The 24770-nt window shown below is 46.0% G+C and overlaps 1 protein-coding gene across 1 annotated transcript; it reads left to right on the top strand.

The window, feature by feature from the left end:
• On the top strand, nucleotides 1-24770 carry LOC119450149 (uncharacterized). Its single transcript, XM_037713526.2, has 7 exons — nucleotides 1-519; nucleotides 2630-2715; nucleotides 6900-7137; nucleotides 17730-17846; nucleotides 18560-18657; nucleotides 22424-22634; nucleotides 24552-24770. Exons 1-7 carry the CDS (start codon nucleotides 328-330, stop codon nucleotides 24570-24572), a joined length of 963 nt encoding a protein of 320 aa, XP_037569454.1. The 5' UTR covers nucleotides 1-327; the 3' UTR covers nucleotides 24573-24770.

The following is a 24770-nucleotide window of genomic DNA, read 5'->3' on the forward strand; positions in this document are numbered from 1 at the left end:
CGCCTCAGTTCGACTCGAGCTGCGGAGAGGACCGGTCGTCGTCGGCTTGCACTCGGCTTGCTACCCGCGGGAATCGAAGCCCACCGAACAGAGAGACCCGAGGAGTGGAAGTCGAGGGCGCCGACGTGAGAAGGTCGCATCGTACACCCGCGATCTGGCCGGCGGCCAATAACACCAGGCGGAGGGAGGGGTTCAGAGCGTCCGCGGGACCCCAGGCCGGACGTGAGCTGACAGCTGTAGTTGCGCGGACCACGAGAAGAAGGGGGTCGAACGTTTGACCATCGAGAAATCGAATAGAGAAGACCTGCATCAGCAAGAAGCGGCAAGATGCACGAGTTCTACCCTAGGGATTACACGGACTGCGAATCGGAGGTCGACGATTGGATCCCCGTGTACACGCTGAGCCGCCACTGGAAAGAGGAGCTTTCGCTGGACAAGCCCGAGAACAAGGCAGCGAAGAGGGCACGTCGCACGCTGAGACCGGCGCGCCGGTCCACCGGTCTGCACGTCATCAACCCGGTAAGGGAACATTGGACCTCACGGCTTGGGCTTTGTGTATAGCTTCCTTTTTCTGTACTAGCGGTTTTTCACTTGCTGCTTGAAAACGTACATAACTCAACACGCACTACAAAGCAAGCGATATCGTCGATCGAAGTCCCTTGCTTGAATCTATAATGCACGGGCAAGGAGTTTGTTCGAGAGAAGAAATGCGCGTGTTTCTTTGAAAAACCACTTACCGAGTACATTGGAATAGTCTTGCCTGGCACTGTACTTTTCATGAAAAGTCCGTGAAATGCTGATATACCATGCATGTGGTATGTTTTGATGGAAACGATTTGCAAATAAATAGTATTCATCCGATGCGCGATAATTATTTCCTCGCTATTCGTTCTTTCAGCACGGTGGACACTGCACGGTAGAGTAGCCGTCACAGTTCGTTCACTCATTAGGAATGATTGGTTAATTAGCTTCTCAATTACTGATTTTAACGACAACGTGTTAATGGTAGTATTGGTGGATGACGCCGCTAAAGGCAAAATCAATTTGCGCCGTTTTTAAGAAAATTTCATCCGTTTTTGAGATATTCGTCGACAAAAATTCTCCTTTTGTCGCTCCGCTACCGAAACTGGGCGCACCAAGAGCGCCCGAAGTAGGGAGCCTACATACAACGGCGCTTGCATGTAGGCTCCCTTAAAGTCCCTATATAAGAAAAGTACCGCCATCCTTTGATAAACGCCGCTTCTCTCTCTCCTGTATCTCCGATTGGACGATGATAGCGTGCGCTTTTCACTTCTTTATATTTTCTTTTTTTTTTTTTTCGCCTCAGAGCCATGTTGAAAGTCCTCTGCGCAGCCGCAGTCGCCGGCGGCGGCGGCAGCGCGCGCCCGGCCACGGCCGCCTGGATCGACGCGCGCGGCAGGGCCCCGCCGCGCGCGCCGATCCAGGCGGCCGTGGCCCGGCCTGAAAGCTTCAACGTGGACTTTCTAGGTGCGCCACCGTCGACTTGGCTTTCGCAAGCAAAAAATAAAGAAAAAAAGCAAGCGCTTTAGGAGAGGAGGCGGCGGAGGAAAGAGTAGATGGCGGTACTTTTCTTATATAGGGACTTTAGGCTCCCTAGCTCGAAGAACTGTCCACGTGATGCGTCCCGAGGTTTGATTTATTTACGTCACCGGGTTCACCTAAAGTCCCTATATAAGAAAAGTACCGCCATCTGCTCTTTCCTCCGCCGCCTCCTCTCCTAAAGTGCTTGCTTTTTTTTCTTTACTTTTTGCTTGCGAAAGCCAAGTCGACGGTGGCGCACCTAGAAAGTCCACGTTGAAGCTATGGTTCTAGCCACCGTATTGAAGCTTTCAGGCTGGGCGCGCGCCGCCGCCGCCGCCGGCGACTGCGGCTGCGCAGAGGACTTTCAACATGGCTCTGAGGCGGAAAAAAAGAAAATATAAAGAAGTGAAAAGCGCGCGCTATCATCGTCCAATCGGAGATACAGGAGAGAGAGAAGCGGCGTTTATCAAAGGATGGCGGTACTTTTCTTATATAGGGACTTTTAGGTTGACCGCCCTGTGCGCGCCTCTTACCATCTTATCTCGCAAAGATCATATCTCGGCGACCTACCGACGCTCACAAATGCGCGCTTCAGCAGGTCATCGCAGCGAGCTACTTACGTCATGCCGAGAGGAACGTGGGCAGTGCTATCAGCTTCGGAACCGGAGAGACAAAAGGCGAACAACTGATGGCGTTTTTAGAATTGCTTAAATTGTTACTATTGCCTCCTGCGGCAATAGTACTAACATTGCGGCGTTGACGTTAAAATCAGTAATTAAAAGTTAATTAAACAAAGTTAGTTAATTAGCGAGCGAACTGCGACAGCTATCATCGCATCGGCTAAATCATGTTTAAAGAAATATGTTTCCACTAAAATAGATCACCCTGTATAGCTGATGAGGGTTCGTTACATGTAATCAATTCGAGTCGTTGACTCAGAGACCCGTGGTTATAAACTTGATCATTACGTACAGACCGAATGGTTCATTTACTTGACGTGAGTTCACAAACCCACATACTAGCCAGAGTACCCGACAACTCAAATTAGGTCAGCAGAATATGACTTGTTATCACTTGCTCATTTCAGGACCCGAAATTCGGCGACAACTTGGACACCCGGGTTGTTGACATCCACACGTTCCTCGAAGTTAAACTCCTCTACAGACCGGGCGGGTAAGAACGTGTACTTGCTTAATTTCTCCGCCTTCGCAAGTCAGGCTCGGGAAACACTTCAGCTTTCTGCCCAATACAAGCAGTTCAATTATACAGTTGCGACGTAAGAGGACAAGTTCCACTTATCACGCTGGCGCTTGAACGCAGAAAGAAAAAACAAGGCCGGGCTATAGCGCAATCGTCGGTGTCCTTCAGTCCTCAAGCGTGCTTGAGCGCTCGCAGAATGCTTGAGCGCATGCTCGACGAATAAATTCTATATTAGAGAGAGGCTTTAGCGGAGTCCCCGCTATAGCCTCTCTCTAATATAGAATTTATTCGTAGGCTATAGCGGGAGTGTAAGTGGTGGCGTGGAGCAGAGGTAGAATACCCGGCCTCAAATCTGAAGGTCGTAAGTTCGAATCCTACTCCAGTCCACCACATTTTCAGGCATGGAGTGGTGCCTGACACCGGCAAGAAAAAAATATATATCGCCGAGAGCTAGTGGGGCTATACTAGTTCAGGTGCAACCAAACTAGGAAGGCCCACTGAACTTCATCAAAGTCACTCCCTCACCAGAACAGGAATTGGCCTCCCTGGTGCAGTATTCGGCCACTACCTCCCTCATGACTCCGACAATTAACCCATGGCCCTCAGTGGCTGCGGAGCACCTGACCAATGTGGCGGTCAGACCTGCTACGCGGCAGAGGGTGCTAAGAATCTCTGGGTCAAGACAGGCCGCCAATGGAAACTGAACCTGGCAACGTTCAACACGCGCACCCTCTCGAGTGAGGCTAGCTTAGCAGGACTATTTGAAGAATTACCAAGCATTTCCTGGGACATTATTGGCCTTAGTGAGGTTAGAAGAACTGGTGAGGCTTACACAGTGCTGACTAACGGCCACGTCCTCTGCTACAGAGGTCTTCCAGATAAGAAAGAATCCGGGGTCGGCTTTCTAGTGCATAACAACATAGCGGGCAACATTGATGGATTCTACAGCATTAATGAGAGGGTAGCAGTTGTCGTAATGAAGCTGAATAGGAGGTACAAAATGAAGGTAGTACAAGCCTATGCCCCAACCTCTAGTCGCGATGATGAAGAAATAGAACAGTTTTATGAAGATGTTGAACTAGCAATGAGAAAGGTGCAAACTCAGTATACTTTAGTCATGGGCGACTTCAATGCAAAAGTGGGGAAAAAGCAGGTTTGTGAGCAAGCAATTGGCAACTACGGAATCGATTCTAGGAATGCAAGAGGAGAGATTTTAGTAGAATTCGCGGAAAGGAATAGGCTCCGAATAATGAATACCTTCCTCAGGAAGCGCAGCAACAGGAAGTAGACCTGGAAAAGCCCTAATGGAGAAACAAGGAATGGAATATATCTCATACTCTCTGCCTATCCAAGCATAGTGCAGGATGTAGAAGTGTTAGGTAAGGTTAAGTGCAGTGACCATAGGTATAGTGAGGTCTAGGATTTCTCTCAATTTGAAGAGAGAGAGAGAGAAATTAGTCAAGAGGAAACAGGCCAACCTAGAGGCAGTAAGGGTAAAAGCAGACCAATTCAGGCTGGTGCTTGCAACCAAATATGCAGCTTTAGAAAAGGAAGATAAAGAAAACATAGAGGTAATGAATGAAACCGTAACTAGGTTGATCTCAGAAGCAGCAATTGAAGTGGGAGGTAGGGCACCAAGGCAACCAGTAGGTAAGCTCTCCCAAGAAACAAAGGACCTAATAAAGAAACGACAGAAGATGAAAATGTCCAACTCAAGAGATCAGATAGAATTCGCTGAACTGTCAAAACTAGTCAACAAGAAAAAAGTAAGGGATATTCGAAATTATAACGTGGGAAAGATTGAGGAAGCCGTAAAATATGGACGCAGCATTAAATCAGTAAGAAGAAAGCTTGGCATAGGACAAGGTAAGATGTATGCACTGAAAGATAAGCATGGTAATATCATCAGCAATTTCGATGACATAGTAAAAGCAGCGGAAGAATTCTATACTGACTTGTACAGTGCCCAAAACAGCCAAGCTACTTTAATTCAAAATAGTGATGAACCGGATACAGATGCTCCTTCTATAACTAGCGCTGAAGTTAGAAGGGCCTTGAAAGACACGACCAGGGGAAAAGCTGCTAGAGAAGATGGAATAACAGTAGATTTAATCAAAGATGGAGGAGATATCATGTTTGAAAAGCTTGCGGCCCTCTATACGCAATGCCTCACAACTTCATGTGTACCAGAGAGCTGGAAGAACGCCAACGTTATACTAATCCATAAGAAGGGAGACGTTAAAGAACTGAAAAATTATAGACCCATTAGCTTGCTTTCAGTATTGTATAAAATATTCACCAAGATAATTTCCAATAGAATCAGGGCAACACTTGACTTCAGCCAACCAAGAGAACAGGCTGGCTTCAGGAAGGGATATTCTACGATGGATCATATCTATGTCATAAATCAGGTAATCGAGACATCTGCGGAGTACAATCAACCTCTCTACATGGCTTTCATAGATTATAAAAGGCATTTGATTCAGTAGAGATACCAGCAGTCATCGAGGCATTCCGTAATCAAGGCGTACAGGAGGCATACGTGAATATCTTAGCAAACATCTACAAGGATTCCACAGCTACCTTGGTTCTCCACAAGAAAAGTAGAAAGTTACCTATCAAGAAAGGGGTCAGGCAAGGAGACACAATCTCTCCAATGCTATTCACTGCATGCTTAGAAGAAGTATTCAAGCTCTTAGACTGGGAAGGCTTAGGAGTGAGGATCAACGGCGAATATCTCAGCAACCTTCGGTTTGCAGATGACATTGTCCTATTCAGCAACAATGGAGACGAATTACAACAAATGGTTGAGGACCTTAATCGAGAAAGTGTAAGAATTGGGTTGAAGATGAATATGCAGAAGACAAAGATAATGTTCAATAGCCTGGCAAGGGAACAAGAATTCAGGATCGCCAGTCAGCCTCTAGAGTCTGTAAAGGAGTACGTTTATCTAGGTCAATTACTCACAGGGGACCCTGATCACGAGAAAGAAATTTACAGAAGAATAAAATTGGGTTGGAGTGCATACGGCAGGCATTACCAAATCCTGACTGGGAGCTTACCACTGTCGTTGAAAAGAAAAGTGTACAATCATTGCATTCTACCGGTGCTAACATATGGGGCAGAAACTTGGAGGTTAACAAAGAAGCTCGAGAACAAGTTAAGGACCGCACAAAGAGCGATGGAACGAAAAATCTTAGGACTAACGTTAAGAGACAGGAAGAGAGCGGTGCGGATCAGAGAACAAACGGGGATAGCCGATATTCTAGTTGACATTAAGCGGAAGAAATGGAGCTGGGCAGGCCATGTAATGCGTAGGATGGATAACCGGTGGACCATTAGGGTTACAGAATGGATACCAAGAGAAGGGAAGCGCAGTCGAGGTCGGCAGAAAACCAGATGGAATGAAGTTAGGAAATTTGCAGGCGCAAGTTGGAATACGCTAGCGCAAGACAGGGGTAATTGGAGATCGCAGGGAGAGGCCTTCGTCCTGCAGTGGACATAAAATATAGGCTGATGATGATGATGATGATGATGATGATGATGATAGCGGGAGTAACGACATTTGGACGTGATCCTTCCAGTTTGCGATCGTGGCTATGCACTTGTAGGTTGTAGGCGCTGCACATGCATTTTCTACGCATGTTTCTTAATTTTCTTTCTTTTATATTTAGTATTCTTTCGACTAATTACTGCGGCGTCAGATTCCATTTCGTTTTTCCGATCATATTACCATGCTCTAGTCTTTGTCGTTGTTTTACTTCAGTCTTCCTATTGTATAGCATGTTCTTTCTTCCCTCATTGCTTTCATTTTATTCATATATTCTGTCGCTATGCTTCTATATGTATTTATATGCATGTATGCTTCTATATGTATGTATGTTTCTGAGCGCGGAGGCGCAAATGTGAGTTGTATAGCTGTATATACCGGGAAGTTTCACGGGCGGAACTATATATGCACTGAATTCTTAGTTTATCGCCGTGTGTAGTTCAAGCAAACTTTCGCGGCCAAAATTATTCAGCGTAACTTTTTGTACTGCATTTCCTAAGTTACTTTAGGGTTTGTGCGCTAGGCATGTGTGTGTGTGTTATAATAATCAATCACTGCAAGCAACCGATTGCACTCCAGCACCCAGTCACACTTCATTTTGCCGCAGGTCACGGATAACCTTCACAAAAAAGGGTAAGCAGATGCTTACTCTGGAATTTAAGGACTACAACGCCAAGACAGAGGCAGGTCGCTATGACCAGCCGGAGCCTGACCTAGCACTCGTGGTGAAGTACATCGCCAGCTACGACAAGCCGATGGAGGTTGAGGTGGATCGTAAAGTATTCAAGCCAGAAGAGCTGCACACCTACGCCTTCCACTTACGTCAGAGAGCGTCCAACGTTAAGGCACGACCCATATTTTCTTTACTACTATACACTCAAACCCCTTCGTAGTGAAGCGCTTTTAAGACCTCAAGATCCTATCGCCATACAGGTCACTGTTGTAAAGATAGCGCACCGCACAGCTCGCAATAGATGAGGCTAAGCACTTTCAGCAAAAGAAAACATTCAACTTGAATTCAAGAAAAAATTCATTTAATGAAGCAGCTCATTTTCTTCTTCACACTTCGTCCAAAAACATGAGCAACTACTATGTCCTCTGATCAGAATGTCACAAACAATTTGCAACTTTACGTCGAGGGTAAACTGTCGGCTCTTCGATGGCTACCGCTAGACGTCATCGCGGCTGTCTCAATACGTTACGACAAATGTTGCTCGGAACGTACTGAAGAACAATGAAAGATTGCGTGCAAACGCACACAAATGTGCGTGCACAGACAACGCGCAGGCCTCCTCACTGCGGGGAGAAGTTCGTCATTTCGGTGCGATACGGCCTGCTGCATCCGCATGATTCGTCGATGTGCTTGCGCTTGTTATTCACCGAGTTCGCGAAAGCTGGTTTCCATGGCTAGTCCTTCCATGGCCCGAGATCCGGCTACGCGCTCTCACGTGCGTCGCCCGATCTTGGAGGCTGTATGAGGCACAGCTCACTTATTTAGCCGCACCGCCCGAGGGGAAGTTCGTAGATCGTTGTGTTTAAATGCTTTAGTTGTGCTTAGCTTTGCTTTCCTTTACATCCAATTTACTGTCTATGTTTCTCTCTCTTTCTTTTTGATGACTTCTGGTTGTCTATATACGCCATCAATTACCTTGTATTTTGTAACTCTCCTGACCTCTTCCTTCATTTTGAGTCCACGCTTTTGAGGTGCAGATATTTGTGCACTTTAGCCGCCCATTTATTTTATTCCGTGCTCCTGCATGTTTCTTCAAATGTAATTTTTCTCTGCGCTTATCTGGCTTCAAAAGAGATCCAAAATTCCAAATGTCACCCTGCATTGCCTTATTTGTGTTTTTACCGCGGGCTGCCAAAGCGAACCGGCCTACCGACCTCTGGTTAACTTTCAACCCCGAGAAGATGTCCGTTTTTAAGCACAGAATGACATTTGCGAAAGTAAGCGCTGGTACCATTGCTCCTTTCCAGATTCCACGCGCCACCTCATATTTATTGTGGCACCAAAATGCTTTGTTTCATTATTGCTGCCATTCCACTTCCCCTTCATTCTTAGACTATTTTTGGTACTCGAGTAGGTACTTACTTCGTTTACGTACGCACCCAGGTACTTACATTGCTTGACTATGGGTATGACTTGCTGTTGAATTGATATCACGTCGATCATTACTCGTCTCTTCATTAAATATCATAATTCCCGATTTTACTGTGCCAAACTTAAATTCCATATTTATCGCTGCACTGCCACAAATATTCGAAAGTCTCTGTAAATAGTTCGCATTGTCTGCTTGTAGCACTATGTCGTCCGCATATGTCAGCCCAAGGACCGTCTGTTGCACACCTTTGCCCATTATGGATGTAAGGTTAATAAAAACTTAGTTAACTGTTTTCCAATCGTCTTTCTATGCCCTTGACATGCAGCGTGAACAACAATGGAGACAGAGGACACCCTTCTTTCAGTCCTTGGTGAACTTCCACAACTTATGTGCATTTACGGCCTTGCCATACAATTTTTACTCGGTGGTTCCTATATATCTCTCTCAGCAGCTCCACGAAGTCATCTATGCCCTCGTGCTTGAGACTATTCTATAGCAATTCCCTGTCTACGTTGTCATGAGCTCTCTTAATATCTAGAAATGCTTTCCATAAATGTCAATTCTGAGCTATTGAAATCCCTGTGCACTGGGTTAGTACAAAAATATTACCCTCTAAGCGTCTGCCTGACCTGAACCCATTTTGTACCGCCCCGAGATATTTTTTCTACCCGCTTTGGCAACTCTATTATGGCTTGCACTGCTATGGATGTATATATATATATATATATATATATATATATATATATATATATATATATATAGCACCGCCGTCACTGTAACTGATCTGTACGAGCTCGGCTTACCCTTATCACGTTTGCCTCCGCAAATGAGGTTAACTTGCTTTCACGTCATCCGATCGGGTCTTTTATGTTTTAATCACTTGCTCTATGGCAATAGCCAACTGTGCCTATAGCTCAGTAGCGCACCCAGGATCTCTGCCAGGGGGGGGGGGGGGGGGGGGGGTTGACAGTTTTCCAATACCATCTAAACAGCACTAATTTCAATTTCTGCACGGGAAATTGTCAAAAAATGCGCATTTTGCGAGTGTGCAGACGATTGCGCGTCTCCCATCTTAGTTTCAGTACTCAAATGCGCAAGGAAAGAAAAGGGGTTAAACAAGGGGGGGGGGGGGGGTTACAACCCCCGAACCCCTGCCCCGTCGGTGCGCTACTGCTATAGCTATTCTGTCGACACTCCAGGAAAATTTCCGCCGTCGCCACCGTCGTCGGCGTCGCCTTGGTGGTGTTATTCATCGCGGCCGCGCGCCGTATGTTGCATAGGTGCGAGCGAAAGCTTGCGAGGGTGAGCCGAGAAAAGGATGGCGGCTTGATGCGGCGGTGTCTTCTCGCGCTCTCAAGGGAGGGAGGCGGGGAGGGTGCGCGTCGTCTTCTCACGTGTGCAAGGGGGGAGGGGGGGAGCGGGAAGATGTGGGTGCGCTTGGAAAGGGGAGGGAAGAGGGCAGGTTATAGTGCGCATCTCCGCGTCTACTCCAGCTGCGGCGGCTGAGCGCGACCGCGCGACTCCTCTCTTGGAGGCGATCTGCGCTGGGTTCGAAGGCTAACCGACCGGAGATAGCTGATGGCTTCGTGTGTGCTGTGTTCTCACGCGCCTAGTTCGCGCTGAAGCAAGCGGCAGCACGAAGGAGAATTCGCTCGCCGCTGCTACCGCTCTTCATCACGCCAGCGTTCTAACAGCGAGTGTCCGGGGTCGTCGAGTGAGATGTGCTCGTGTTTGCCTGTGCGCATGTGACAACGTGCTTGTTAATTTAGTTAGTAAGCGAATGTTTACAGCAGTTTATGCAGCTGATCGACTAACCTTACTTCGTATAGCTAATTATTTGCTATCGCAATCAATGCTTTGCCTGTCGGGCGAAACTGTGACTTTTTTTTAGACCAAGCTGTTTGAATAGCTGTATTGGGATTTCATCTGATCCTGCTGTCGTGTTATTAGGTAACATTGTTCTGCGTTTTTTTTTTTTCAATAAAAATCTTCTACGGTAGATTTTGGCTTCTCTGTTGCTGGATGCGGTTGAGTCTGGACTACGCTTTCTTTCTTGCCGAAGTTATCACTAATAACCTTTCTCATGTACAGCAGCGCGTCGTCTCCTTCAAAGATGTTACCATCTTTCATCTCTTATAGATCTGTTAACGAATTTTTGCGGGGGCTCCTAATGCTCTTACGTGGTTCCAGAATCTTTTTGGTGCGCCGTTCTCTTTTGCAAATGTGATGCACCCAACACTCACTTGTACATTTAGTTTTTTCTTGCACTAGCACACCTCACCACCCTTTTCATTTTTCGGTACTTATTTCATCTAAAGAGTACCTCTTCGTGTAATTCCAACTTTCTGGCTTCTCTATGATCCCTAGACGCCTGCTTACGCTTTTAATTATATAGCTTGTTTTATCGCCTTGTTCCACCACTTGCGTGGTTTCCTCTTTACACTCCAGCAATTTTTTAGCCGTTGTCGTCTTAACTCCTGCTGCATGACGTCTACCATTTTATCGTGTGGGAAGCACCTCCATTCTGTTCTCCATGCTCTCTACGATCTATGCATGCTATTTGTTTTTTTCAATATTTTAACGCATCCTGCTCCTATTGGTTCCTGTCTTGCGTCAGTATGTCTGCCAAATCTTAAGGTTATACGTTTATTATTGCTACCCAGGCTATAATTTCCATGTTCATCTATCGTCATTTGGTCTAATCGTTCGCAGACCATTTCTGAGACTAAGGCGTATTCGATGCTTGACTGCCTATTCCCGCATTGTCGTCTTACCTGTCCATGACACTTCCTCTCCCTGTTAACTACTCGTATTATTATAAGGTTCTGTTCATCGCACAGATGCAGCACTAGAAAATCGTTGCATTTAATCCTCCACGTGCACATTCATATCTCCTACTAATATACCACCTCGCCAGATTTCCTAAACTCCTTATTATCGCTTCTAATAAAATCAATTCTGTATTTTGATCTCTGCTATCACTACCTGTCAATAAGGAATGCTGCTCCCAGCCACGTCTTTTTTCCTTCTCATGTGCCGCTAATCCATAAATGCTCCTTACATTCGTCTATTGTATCCTTTACCACTTCATACATCGCCTAATTAGCATGCCTGTGTCTCTGCTTTTTCTTGACCTAGTCATTCTGTTGCACCCTTCCCCATACAAAATTGCCAATAACAGGCGGCTGCTTCAAACGACGTAGATGCATTTCAAGTACTACGTGCTATTAGCTTCGTCATTCAGCCGCATTTGAATTTCCAGCCACTTATCCTGCTTGCGACCACCCTTCGTGCTTATGTTAAAAATTTTACGGTCTGTGTACTTATCATTTGCACGTCTTTTCTGAACTCATTGTGTTTTAATTCAGCTCCTTGCTGGTGTGTCGCCACGTTCAATACTTAATATACTTTCTTAATTGCCAGGGGCCCGCCTAAGATGCCACTGCCCGTGCTGAAAATGGAAGTCCCGTCATGTACAAAAGCGCAGTCACAGCCTGCTCGGTGTACTTCTGCTTGGTGTACTCGGTTGATGTCAATGACTGTATTCATTGCGTTAAAAGCGTCCAAATCTTGCTGGCTGCAAGCACTGCCCTTTCAATTCCACACACCTGCCTTTCAACATCTGGCGCCGTGCACACTGCGATTTGCACTTCCTTGGAAACATTCCCGAGTTCGCTAATCCATTTACATATTTGCTTCGCGATCCCTGCCACCCCTTCCTGAAGTACGTCAATTGTTCCTCCCGTTATCACCACAAGGTGCCACTCCTTCATCGTGCCCCACATGTGCTGCTTCAAATTCACCATCACTTCCCTGTCTACAGCGCTAATTTGGACTTGCTCGTCTCCACCTACTTCCTCCCTTATTACCGGTTCTACTTTACGCGTGTTAGAATTCCCAACAGACTACTCGGCGCTGTTTCTCCTTCTCGTCACTGGAAACTGTACCTGAAACCGTCCTAGCCCTATTTGTTCTCGACTTCGTTGCCGGCACTTCAGTGCTAGCCCCTTCGTGACAATCACTGACGTGTCCGCCACTTCTGACGAAGCGATTTCGGCTTTCTGCCCTGTTCCTGCTTCGGAGCCAGCCCTGCTCGCGGTGATGACATCGAAGTGTTCACCATTGCTTTGCACAATGGCTAGCTTGTCTTCTACAATTTTCCTCTGTTTGTGCTCGCCCATGAGTTCCTTTTCTAGCTCCCCGGCCCGCTTCACTAGCATATCTTTCCCTACACGGTCTAATCGCAACCCTAGTACACAGAACCTAGAAAAAAAAAAAAAATCAGCAGCGGCAGCCCATCCCCTGTCGATGAAATGGGGGTAAGCGAAGCTTGTCGTGTGTTTCTTCAGTGTTCCTCCAAACGAATTGCACTGACGAGTACCATGTTGTGCTCGAACCACAACCGATCACACTCACTGCAGCTGGCTCCCAAGTTCCGGTTGAGAAACTCGCGTTGAAACCTGGCCGTCGCACCGGGGAAGTTGACACTAGCGTTGCCGAGGCGTGCACCATCGTTGTCGGATTCCTGGAGAACTAGACGACGCTGACGTTTGGCCTCAACGTCGCACTCCCGAAACTCGGGGTCGGCGGCTGTTCGCTGACATTTGGCCTCAACATCGCGCTCCCGCAACTCGGGGTCCGCGGCTCTTCGCTGACGTTTCGCTTGAGCTTCGGAAGCCCTCACGCTAGGATCGGCACGTCGACGACGAGCCCTTTCCCGAGCGCGTTCGCGGCCCCGTTGCTCAAACGCAGCCTGCTCCTCGGCGGAACGCACCACGCCCGGTCTTCCCAACCGGTCGCCGAAACTGATCTGGCGCGAGGGAAGCCTGGCGGAACGCGCGCCAACGCCCTTTCCTTCCCTTTCCCTCCCCGCGACACATGAAACGACCCTGATTGGTCGCGCGCGTCACGTGATCCGGCGCAGCTTTACCCGCACCTGCTCTTTCTTGTCCCTGCCTCATACCTGCATATGCAATGCGGGTATGTGCCACACGTGAGTTTTTGCGTCACTACAACGCCACCGAAACTTGTGAGCCAATACAAGCTTCGCTTGAAAAATCATCTTCCCTTGCCTTGCCTACCGACTCAAACCGTGTTTCTTCCAAATGGTAGAGACGCTCGCATTCTGTACAACTATAGTGAACTAGATAGCTATCTAGTTCACTATAGTACAACACGCGATAGGGCTTCTTTTCTCGTCCATTATCTTGTAATAACAAGGCGTCGGAGAAAAATAACCCAACTTGTAGAAAAAATTTCATAAGAAATATTATTTTCCATTACCTATCTATACATAACGAAAAAGACAAAAAAAGTGGAAAGCACCGAAAAAAAATCTAGATTGCTCGTTTAACCGAACAGTTCGAATAACCAAATGATCGGAAAATCAAGTAAAAAGCTTATCGCTTTGGTGAGCTGCTCCTACTACTCTGAGTAGTAGTAGTTGTGGGCTAAGGTAGGAAATGACACTTATTTCTGCAGCCCAATAGGGGGCACGGCGCAGCGTCAGGGGAAGTGGGAGATAAAGATGAGAGGCAGGGAAAAGAAGGAGAAGCAACAGGAGACTCGATCGTCCTTTCATGCAGGAGGCCGGTGATGAAGGCAGTGGCCGGCGGGGTGCGGGCGCTTATCGGTAGGCGGTGATCCCGTTCACCTCCACAGACTCCAAGAGGTTGTGTACAGCTCGGAGGTGGTGAGGGGACGGGTACAGGAGGTCGCTGGGTGTCGCAGCAGGTAGGCCCTGTTGCCTGTAGATAGCGATGACCCTTGAGCATTCCTGTGCGCTGAGAAGACACTTCCACTGCAGGGCCGGTATTTTGTAGCGATGCGTTATGCTTTATTCTACACTAGTCTTATCATCCACCGCTCACGGCCCGCTGATCCCGTTGATAACGTGAGCAGACCGTCACTCTGACCACTGACCGAGCGCGAAAAGCGCGAAAAGGCATTAGCATCGGATAGGTATCGCTACAAAATACCGGATCAGTGGGCACGCTGTTCCCCTCGGCTACACTGTACTAAAGAAGAGCAGAAAATCTAGGGACTTTACACTGTACATCGGCGTCGCTCGAGAAAGTGCCACGCCTGAAGTGTCTTTAAAAGGCGGCACGGACATCGAGGCACCCTGCATTATGTGTAAAGCGTTGATATGATAGCGACATAATCGTTAACGTCCATTACTTTTTTTTCGACGATAACACTGACGCGATACAAAATGTGGACAGCTTGCACTAGTGGTGCAAGGTTGGAGTCAACAGCGGAGCTTGTGATCACCTAGCTTCTTCCAGCTTTTACAAATATTGACTAAGTTGTTGCTAGGTTTGCTAAGTTTTGCTACGATGTTAATTGCTATAGGCTTGGCCAAGTTATTACTAGCTAGGCTGTGCTAGGCTCTGCTAAATTGCTGCTAGGTTTGACAAAGTTCTCGAAACTCGGGGTCCTCGGCTCGGCGACGTCTCTTCTCAGCAGCAACCTCGGCACGGTATTCCGGACCGGCTCGTCGTCGTCGATCGCATTCTTGCCTGGCAGCACGGCGCGCTTCCTGGTAAGCCGCTTCTTCTTCGGGTGTCCGGATCTTCTTTGGTCGTCCCATGTCAAGGCAACATGCACTGAGTCGACGAGAGTTCTGCCGCCATCGCGGCGGCTCCGAGCTTTATTTATCTCCCCGGTGACGTCACGACCAAGCTGCGCCTCCACACTTGCCGGGGCGTGGCTGGTAGAAACCTGCCGAGCCGCTGCCAAAGGCGCCTGCTGCAGTCACGGACACCGCGCGCGTTCGGCGCGTACGCGGGGAAACGCGGACGGCGTCGGCAGCAGCTCTGGCGTTGCCTCGTTGGTGCTGTTACAATCTCTTTCTCTCTCTCGATCATAGCGCGCGCCACGCGCATGCTATCCTTCCCTCTCCTTAGGCCAAACCCCATATGCGCGAAAATGTACGCGACAGCGACGAGCGACGAAACGGGCCGTTCGCCCGACGTGTCGCGTGGTCGAAATCATGCGATCGCTCGGTTTTTCAAATTTGAAATCCGTCGCCCGGAAGTGCTGTGCTCAAGCAGCCAATAGTAAAACACCGGAACGGGATGTACATCAGTGACGTACTGCCGGTTGTCTCCACGTGCTTTTCGACTCGCAGCAACGTGCACACAGCGAGCAAATAAAGTAATGTTTATGCACGTGCATGTAAAAAAAATACTACAGGACAATGATAAAAATTTTATGTATTATTGTGCAAACAAAACACTGCATGCCGCTGACAATGAGTAGACGCCCTCATGCCAGCAACAATGGAGATTGCTCGCTGAAGCAGTCGCGTGAACGGGGTTTGCCCGTGCCTTGCGCGAAGGCGATCTACGTCGCGTCGCTCGTCGCTGTCCCGTGCATTTTCATGCATATGGGGTTTGTCCTTTAACCTCCCATGTCAAGGCAACCTGTGCACGGCACAGAGTCGACGAGAGTTCTGCCTACAGTGTACTACACTGTAGTTCTGCCGCCGTCGCGGCGGCGACGATCTTTATCTCCCCGGTGACGTCACGGCCAAGCTGCGTTGGGCGTGGCTGGCGGGAGAGGAGGCGAAGCACACGCCGCTCTGTGAGGTGGTTGCTAGGCAACGCACGGTGACGTCATCGCCAGGCGCTATTTTTTGTTGTTCGCACTACGCAGCCTAATCAAGAGCTTAAACAGCTCCGCTGTTAAAAACAGTTTTAAACGCATTGCTGTTGGACAAAACGCCACAAGGTGTCGGGTTGCCGGAGACGTGGACGGCAGTAGCTTGGGCAGTAGCAACGCTGGTCGCGATATCTTGTGGCGCTTTATCCAAATACAAAGTGTCTGAAAAACTGTTTCTTTCGTGGAAGTGCTATCGTCAAAAAAAAAAAAAAAAGTATACTGCACGTTAATGATTACGTCGCTCTTTACATCAGCAGTGAAGTAGAATATTTAGATCACATCAGTATTAGTTTTGCTCTCGCATGGACCGTACGGAGGATGATATGTGGTTCTTCATAAACGTCAGGAAAGTGCTGTTTGAGGGTATTGAGGATGCACATTTACGCGTTAATAAATCTTGATTGTGTGAAGGTAAAGCGCGTTCACTGGTCCTTCTTGCTAAGTAAGCAGGGTGCGCGTTCGATTTCTACATTTTTTACGAGCCCTAATGTTATTTATACGTTTTATAGTTCTACTTTGAGCCCGTAAAATGTGGGTGCGCGTGCGATCGGGGGCGTGTTAGAACCGGGCCAATAATGCCAAATAAATCGGCGATTTGTTTCTGTGTTTTTATTGCGAAGCATTCTTTGCGAACTTCAGGCACTTTGAATCCATCGATCCGTCTGTCCGTTCGTTCGTCCATCCATCCTCCTCCTACGCCGTCGAGCTGGCGGTGCCTAACAATTTAAGCTGCTGTGCGTATGCTCATGTTCGCCTTCCCGGCGTGGTCGCGGCATCGTCGTAATTCGAACTCTGTCATCCGACTCTTGCCTCTGATCCTCGCGTACTACCTGCGCCGAGCCAGATAGCGCCGGTTGTGTCGGCAGCGGAACACCGGATGGCTGCTGCCTCCGCACGAACAGCAATTCGAAAGTTCGAAAGCAAGTCTCCCACCCCGTGCATGCCAACCGGCTCCTGACGCTCACAAAGAAGCTCTTGGAATAAGACCGCAGCTTCGTCGAAAAACGCGTCAACTCGGACATTGCCTTCCTCAGAGGTTTACTTGAGCAGCTCGAGGATGGCGTACTAGTGTGGTACTACTTGTCACAGAGGAAGGGGAACATGTTCGCAATGATCGAGCAGCTACGCAAGCCCACGTTCTTTCTGACCCTCAGCATGTCCGAACTACTCCACAATGAGCGCCTGCTTAAAGTCATCGAGACAGTCAAAGAGCCAGTCGAGGCCCGCCACCGCAGGGTCGATGCCATAGCCAGCTACCTGCAAAATGCTTCGCATAACTTCGATTCCCACAGTAAGTGGGATCTGCATAATTTTTTTTCAGCCGCTTGTTCCACTCGACCTGACGGATAATTCGACCAGTTTCTCCAGTCTCGTCGAAATATAATTAACGAAAGTCCGACAGTATCATAGTAAATTACTTGGGTTGATTGGGTGCTTGCCAGTATTTTCGCTAAGGCTTAGAGGGTTTGCAGTCTGGATCTTCATTCAAATAAAAAAAAATGCACATTTAAAAAAAAAACGTTGCAAATGTCATGTCAGTACGCGTTTAAAAGATACTGCAGGTTTCGTTTAGGCAGAAAAATTTCACTTGAATAAATGATGAGAAGGCTGCAAAACCGACTGAGCCTTTCTAATGCTTTATATCACTCTTTTGCTTACTTCTGCAGATTAGTGTGAACGATGTGGACTGTGCATCAGTGCGGCTTGGTGACCCTCTGACTGACTCTAATTTTTCGACCACTGAGGGTGTAGAGGTGAAAGCGGTGCACCAACCTACCAAACTGGTAAGGCCTGTTTACTTATAAAAGGGGCTTGTAGTATGATCTCATGAACTTGCGCGTTTTCCGAAAATAAGAAACTCATTTATTGAATTTCTGGAGGGCACAGCGCCTTAGCAACCGCGGTTGAACGCGATTCGCTGGAACGCAGCCGGCGACGCTCGACGCCCTTTGCAACCGCTGTGAGAGTACGTATACGCCGCGCTACCTAACGCCTTTTACGCTAACCTAACTTAACCTATCGTGGGCAACACACAAAGGCAATAATCCTGACGGCATGACATCAGAGCGTCACCTGTGGCGTTTCAGCCAATCGCGTTCAAACACGGTTGCTAAGGCACTGTGCCGTCTAGATTTTCAATATACGCTGCCGGGCAAGCTAGACATCTGCTAATGCTAGGTACAGAAAATGGTAGTCAAACCTCGATAAAACGAAGTTGTACATGCGGCGAAAAACTTCGTTATATCGAGAATTTCGTTATATCGGTTTCATTAATTCAATAGAACTAAGATGGGGAAATAAAAATACTTCGTTACATCGCGAATTTCGTTAAATCGAGGTTCGCTATATCGAGGTTTGACTGTATAACTCCGAGTACATAAAAATACATGACCAAAAGCTAGCTCTTACAGTAGTTGTGTCATGGTTATGGGAAAGCAAGTATATTAAGAAGTTTTGAGCATAATAAACATAATTACTGCATGTATCAATACTGCAGGCAAAGCCCTACAAGGTGAAGATCGAACCATTTCTTGATATTGGGGACAGACTTGTTCTCTTTGGCACATTTAAAGAGGAGAAAAAGTCCAACCACAAGTAAGTAGAAGCGTTGTATATACAGTGAGCATAAGACAAGCAAACAGACCTCTGAGAACCATTAAAGCTGAGATGATCTAGCAAACATGCCAAGGCATTGGCAGACGCATTATGAAATATTCAGTCAGATATATGCCGAGTTCTGTTAAGTTCCGTGTTTGCAGTACCAGAATTCATACATATGTAGTAGTTTATGAAATACGTTAAGTTATGAAAACTATTGTTTTTTGTAACTTTTTTTTGCAATGCTAAAATCTGGTTTTGCTCAAAACATGCACAAAATGGAACATCTTACTACATGGAATGTTACAAATAAGGGTCTCGGAGCAATAGGGTGCCATTGGCCATATGCACAAACATGTGCAATAAAAGTACAAAAGAACTCAAGCATACTTTTGATTTCTGGGTACTCTAAATTGTTTGGGTATGCTATTTCTAGAACACCCTACTGCCTTAGCACAGGTGCTTCAAGTTGCATAACAAGTCTGTCACTTCATTGGAGCTGATGTGGTGCAGTTATTTAGAACCAAGATTTAGAGCGCTGCAATCCTGATGTGCAAGCATGTAGTGAATTCCTTCATTTTTTATTATTTTACTGTCTCTTTTTAGAGCCAGACGAAAAAAGACTAGTATGTAAAAGATAACATTACGGAACATTATCAGTGAGTGTTTAACATGCTCTTCGACCTTTTGAATACAACTTATGGACTAAAGTGGATAATAAAAATTTTGCACAAATGAACTTAATTAGCTACCTAATATGACTGCACCGTATATCCTAAGTAACTCATCATGATGACTATATGCACAATATGTTGTTGGTGCCATTCACTTAAGGTCTACCACTTTTTTCTTTAATGCTTGGTTCAAGTTATGTGAAATGCCAAATATATATGATTTATATGAAGGAATTATGAAACACTACTTGGGATGTCAGAATATACAGTGCAGAACAATGGTCACATCTTCTGTTACAGAGGCCTTCCTGATAGGGAAAGAATGTTGCAGTTTCGCCCGAAAGGCGAAGCGCCGATTGCGATAGCAAATTATTAGACAGCTCTACGAAGTTAGGAACAGCTCTGCGAAGTACCGCTTTATCGGCCATATAAACTTGTAAACATTCGCTTACTAACTATGCAAATTGTCAAGCATGGTGTCACGCATGCACTGGCAAACATGAACACATCTCACTCGATGGCTGCAGACACTCGTTATCAAATGCTGTCGTGAGGAAGAACGAAAGCAGAAGCGAGCAGAATTGCCCTTCGTGCTGCCTCTCGCTTCTACGCGAACTAAGCGGCGAGAACACAGTGCACACGAAGCCATCAGCCCTCGATGCGCCTAGACTCTGTACCCATCGCAGATCTCTTTTAAGACAGGGCTCGCGCGGCTGCGCTCAGTGGCATCATACGCAGCCTCCGCCAGAATAGAACCAAAACATTGCCTATCTGTAGGTGAGGCTCCTGTGAACACGCGAGCCAAATAGTATTGCACTGCATGCAGCAGGGAATTTACAATTTTGCGTCAATAACAGTAAAAAAATCGCTTGCTCTCCCCTTTGAATGCCGTTAGCAACTGCGTCATGAGCAGGCAAGCAGCCCGATCACACGAACATTCTCAGCAATACTCTAATTGTTAATATTGCGTTAAATAAATGACGAATACGCACGTCTGTGAACTTAATAAGGCCCCCAAAAAATATGTGGATCCCACACACTGTGGGAATCAATGTAAGTGAAGCGTTTGATGCTGTTTGCTTTGGTTGACAATAAATATTGTTCTGCTTGTCGCTTCTGGTCATGGCGCTCACCACGCTCCTTGTCTTCCATGGCCGCCAAGGCGCTTTTACTCCGCTTCTCGCATCTGGTAGTAGAGCTCACGGCGCTCGTCGTCTTTCATGGCAGCCACGCGTCATTGCCTTGCCTCATGTCTTCGAGCCAGCATACCTTCGCGGTCTGCACCAAGTTTTGCTGCGTAGCGAAGACGCTCCTGTTCCGCGCGACGCTTCCTTTGGGCCTGGGTGTGACAACCACGTGCTCCGATTGGTCTCTGTAAATGACGTAGCTCCAGGCGCCTGAGCGCCTATCTTACGTGTGACCCGGGAGTAGCATTGCAAAGAAGAAAACAACAAATGAAAATGCCCGAGTTTTATGCAGGGCATTACTGCCTTACTATGCCTCCTATATAGTGCCCTGCGCACTAGAGGAGATGAAAGGAGAAAGAAAGCCGCGCATCAGTGCAATAACTAGCTCTAAATCCGCTTAAGGCTCATTCACACTAGGCCAACACGACACCGATTTTGGTCTGCCGAATGTTGGCGACAGAAGTTTACAGGACCGAAAACACTGTGGCCAACGGCTTAAAGGAAGGAAAACGCTGTTGCCAACAGTTGGCAGACCAAAATCGGTGTCATGTCGGCCTAGTGTGAATGAGCCTTTAGACTTCAAGGATTAGAAAAATTTTGCGGAACACTTTGGTGACATCCGTTAATAGTGAGGCCTTTTTTATGATTAGTTAGAAAAGTGTTTTCGGGCCCCCTTAACGTAATGCCGAAAGTAGGGATGCTTCAGCAGCACTTTACAGGGAGCAGCCAGAAGTTGTTTAGCATTAACAAGAGGGTTGCATCATATTTCTATAGTGCTAGTAGGAGATATTGTAGTAGAGGAATCAGCATGGGTCCATGCAGTAATGTTTAGTCATGATGACAGTTTAGAAGAAAAATAAAGTGCTAATTTAGCTTGTTCATACTTTTTGACTTCGACAAAATAAACAGTGCTATGCAGCAGGTGAATGAACTGCAGCGTTTCTTCCGCACCGTGTCCCTGTGGTTCCTTCACTATCTGCTGTTTGTTGTTTATTTAATTAGGGTAGAAAAGTTGTATGAGGATAGGTAATTCGCAATGAAAAATTTCAGAACTCGGTATACTGTGCAATCATGGGTCACTTCAACACTAAGCTGGGGAGGAAGCAGACAAGCGGAAAGGTCCCGGATAATTATGGCATATTAACTCTAGCAATAGTAGACGGGAACTGTTGGTGGAGCCTCTCGAAAGGAGCTTGAGAATTATTATGAGCTTCTTTCTTCCAGACACACAATAATAATAAGTGCACATAAGAAAAGTCCAAATAGTGGAATGAGAAATGAAACAGATTTTACTCTGTACAAATTGCAGCAGAATGTAGAGTTGTTAGGTATAATAATGTGTTGCCCATTATCTCAGAACTGAAGTTCAGGGTGATGTATACCAAGAAAGGAAGTTTGCAAGCCTCCTCTAGCATGAAATGACCTAATAAAGAAACGTCAGAACATAAATGTATCAAGCCCTATTATAGCCACCATAAATGTATCAAGAATTCTTGAAATTGATCAACCAGTGAAAATTAGTGACATTCAAAATTTTAACCATGGAGAGAGTGAAGCAGCACCGAAAAATGAAGGAAGTGTTAATGGGGCCCTGTGAGATTTCTGAGAACATGTTCCGGCCGGTTGTCAGCCCCTTTAAAGGGTTATAGAGGTTCAAAATGTTTAGAAGCAATGAAACGGTGTCAAGGCAAAGGAAACATATGGTCGAGGTTAGAGATTAGAAAATTTGTAGCTGTTAGATTTGCTTTTGCTGGAGCAGACAGGGGCAATTGCAGATCTCTTGGAGGGGCATTTATTCTGCAGAGGATCCACACAAACACATGCATGCATGCCATCACGCGTAACTATCAGATAAGCCAGCAGCATACAACACTGTATTCATGTATCTTATTCTTGTTTTAGGAAATTGCTCAGTATAGGCAAGACTGTGGTTCCCTGGCCTGATGACATTAAATACGACAAGAAGACCCGCCTTACCGTCCAGAGATACAAGAACCAGCTTGTAGTGTACAACCACACCACACCCATCTTGAAGTCGCGAAAAGTGGACTATGAATATGTGTCTGGAGAACTGGAAGTTGACCTTGCATTTCCTGTGGATGGGATCTGGATTGTAAGTAACAAAACCTACTGAGAAATAAAAAAGACACACTACCTGGTTCCAGGTAGCTTCACAGATACTAATTCACCAGTGTGAAAATCAAAAAGGACACAGCAAGACTGATGTCAGACAAAACACAGGACTACTAGTTCTTATTATACAAACATGCTAGCTAAGCAATTTTATAGTATAGCAAACACTAGTTAAAGCTGAGTGTTTAATTGTCCTGTGTAAATCTTAATTGTAGTATCTTGTCTAATTCCAGTGCCAGTATGCATCTGGCTTTAAGAAAAACTTTTGGGGCTGATTTTATCTCTGTGTTAGTCAAAGTTATGAATAATTAATTAGATTTTCATTTCTTCATTTTGCTTCACACTAGAGAAAAGAAAAAAAAAAGTGAACACATTTTTGCATAAACAGTTCTTTTCACTGTCATATTGCCAAAATCAAGGAGCTTAAGTTCATAGTACTATACACTCGTGGATCTTCAAATCCTGCTATCCAATGGTATACTATAAACACTTAGCATAAGGTGTTTGGTTGCTAATTTTTCAACAATGTGTACGTCTGTTTTCCCTTCGAAAAGAAGAACATGCTGAGTTTGTATCATTGATAATGCAAGGGCTACCTGCAAAAGACTTTCCTGCACTTATCTCTTATGTTGCCTCTTTATCTGAAGTAGCTCCACCGTTACCTGTACTTTTGTGAAAGTTGAGGTTAATCTTCGTACCTCTAGCTGCATCCATAAGCTTCTTAGTTGAGTGCAGAGTGGTGTATCATGGAATCTCTGCTTTTCTGATGTCAGGGCATTCGCATTCTACTTGTGTGTTAAATGGCAGCTGCTGCTCTTTTAGTGCACTGGCAAGCTCAGCTGAGTTATCACTTTACTAAGCGTTCTATCTGGTGACAGTATACTGAGCGTAGACACTACGGAATATACTTCCTAGATAGCTGAACAGCTTAAATAACAAAACTATTCAATTATAAGAAAAACCAACATTTCAAGGTTCATTAGATGAATTACTTGCTCTACACCATCCAGATGACTGTGCACAACTTTTTATGCTGGCCTTTTTTAGTGCATTTATGTATGTTTAGCCTGCACTTTTTAGTGGCAATGATTTTTGCTTACTTGTACAAGTATTTTTGTTTATTTGTACAAGTACTTTTTTTTGCTGTAATTAAGGTATACTTTGTAAATGGACGGCATCCTCCCTTACGTTGCAAAATTATGAAGTTGGTGGCAATCGGCAGCTCTATCAAGCTGTTGATTATGACTGTTTGCCCTCCAGTGTCCTATACACCCCCATCCGATATTAAAGGGAACACCTCATCTTTGTTCGAACCACGATTCCTGTTAACGTGCAAGTCAGAACATCATTGACTGCTATTTGCTATGTTGTTGTTCTGTTGAAGAAACCTGCTGATGTAACTTTTCCTCATTAGAAGCACATGCAAGGAAAATTACCGGATTCTGAACACAAATCCAGTGTTCCCTTTCATATTGGACGACCCTGTACTATCACACTCCGTATGAGCTATAATGCGTGACTGCTTTTCCACACGCTCTCACGTTGTAGCTCATACTGAGCGCGATAGTACATTTGCATGTAACACAAAAATTACAATTATTATTATAAAAGGAAGTCCACATAGAACAGCTACCATCGCTAAAAGTGAGCGAGCAGCGTGATCGATTCAAAAGGTGCTGGCTGTGTGTTTGAATCTAGACATGCATGTTGTACGAAGCTCATAGCACAGTAAAGTGAATAGAATACATCAAAATGGCTTTCACCATAAAACATGTCTCAAGTCAATTCATATGAGTTCCAATTTAATTAATGTTGTTTCAGCACATGATCAATTTTGGACAGTGATTAGCTTTCTCGGTTGGATGGTAATGTTGCTAATGAAATATCTTCATTTCAGGAAAGACAGAAGTCCTCCTGAACCAAGTTCCTGAGTCAACGCTGGTCATGACAGCAGCACTTTTTTTTTTTGCTTTCTTTCTGTTTCTTCTCTCTTTGTTTCACTTACATGGTTGTGGGACATTTCTTCTACTCTCAGCCTCCTAGATGCATCTTCTTCTTTTTTGGTATTCAGCAAATAAAGGGAGCTCCCTCCAACCTGACTGTAATTTAATGAAAA

Source organism: Dermacentor silvarum, chromosome 4 (assembly GCF_013339745.2).
Source record: "Dermacentor silvarum isolate Dsil-2018 chromosome 4, BIME_Dsil_1.4, whole genome shotgun sequence".
Classification (NCBI taxonomy): Eukaryota; Metazoa; Arthropoda; class Arachnida; order Ixodida; family Ixodidae; genus Dermacentor; species Dermacentor silvarum.

Coding starts and splice junctions, on each gene's coding strand:
- LOC119450149 (XM_037713526.2), top strand. CDS start 328: ATGCACGAGTTCTACCCTAGGGATTACACGGACTGCGAATCGGAGGTC. Junction 7,138..17,729: donor AGAGAGCGTCCAACGTTAAG/GCACGACCCATA, acceptor TTACTTCTGCAG/ATTAGTGTGAACGATGTGGA. Junction 18,658..22,423: donor GAGAAAAAGTCCAACCACAA/GTAAGTAGAAGC, acceptor TTCTTGTTTTAG/GAAATTGCTCAGTATAGGCA.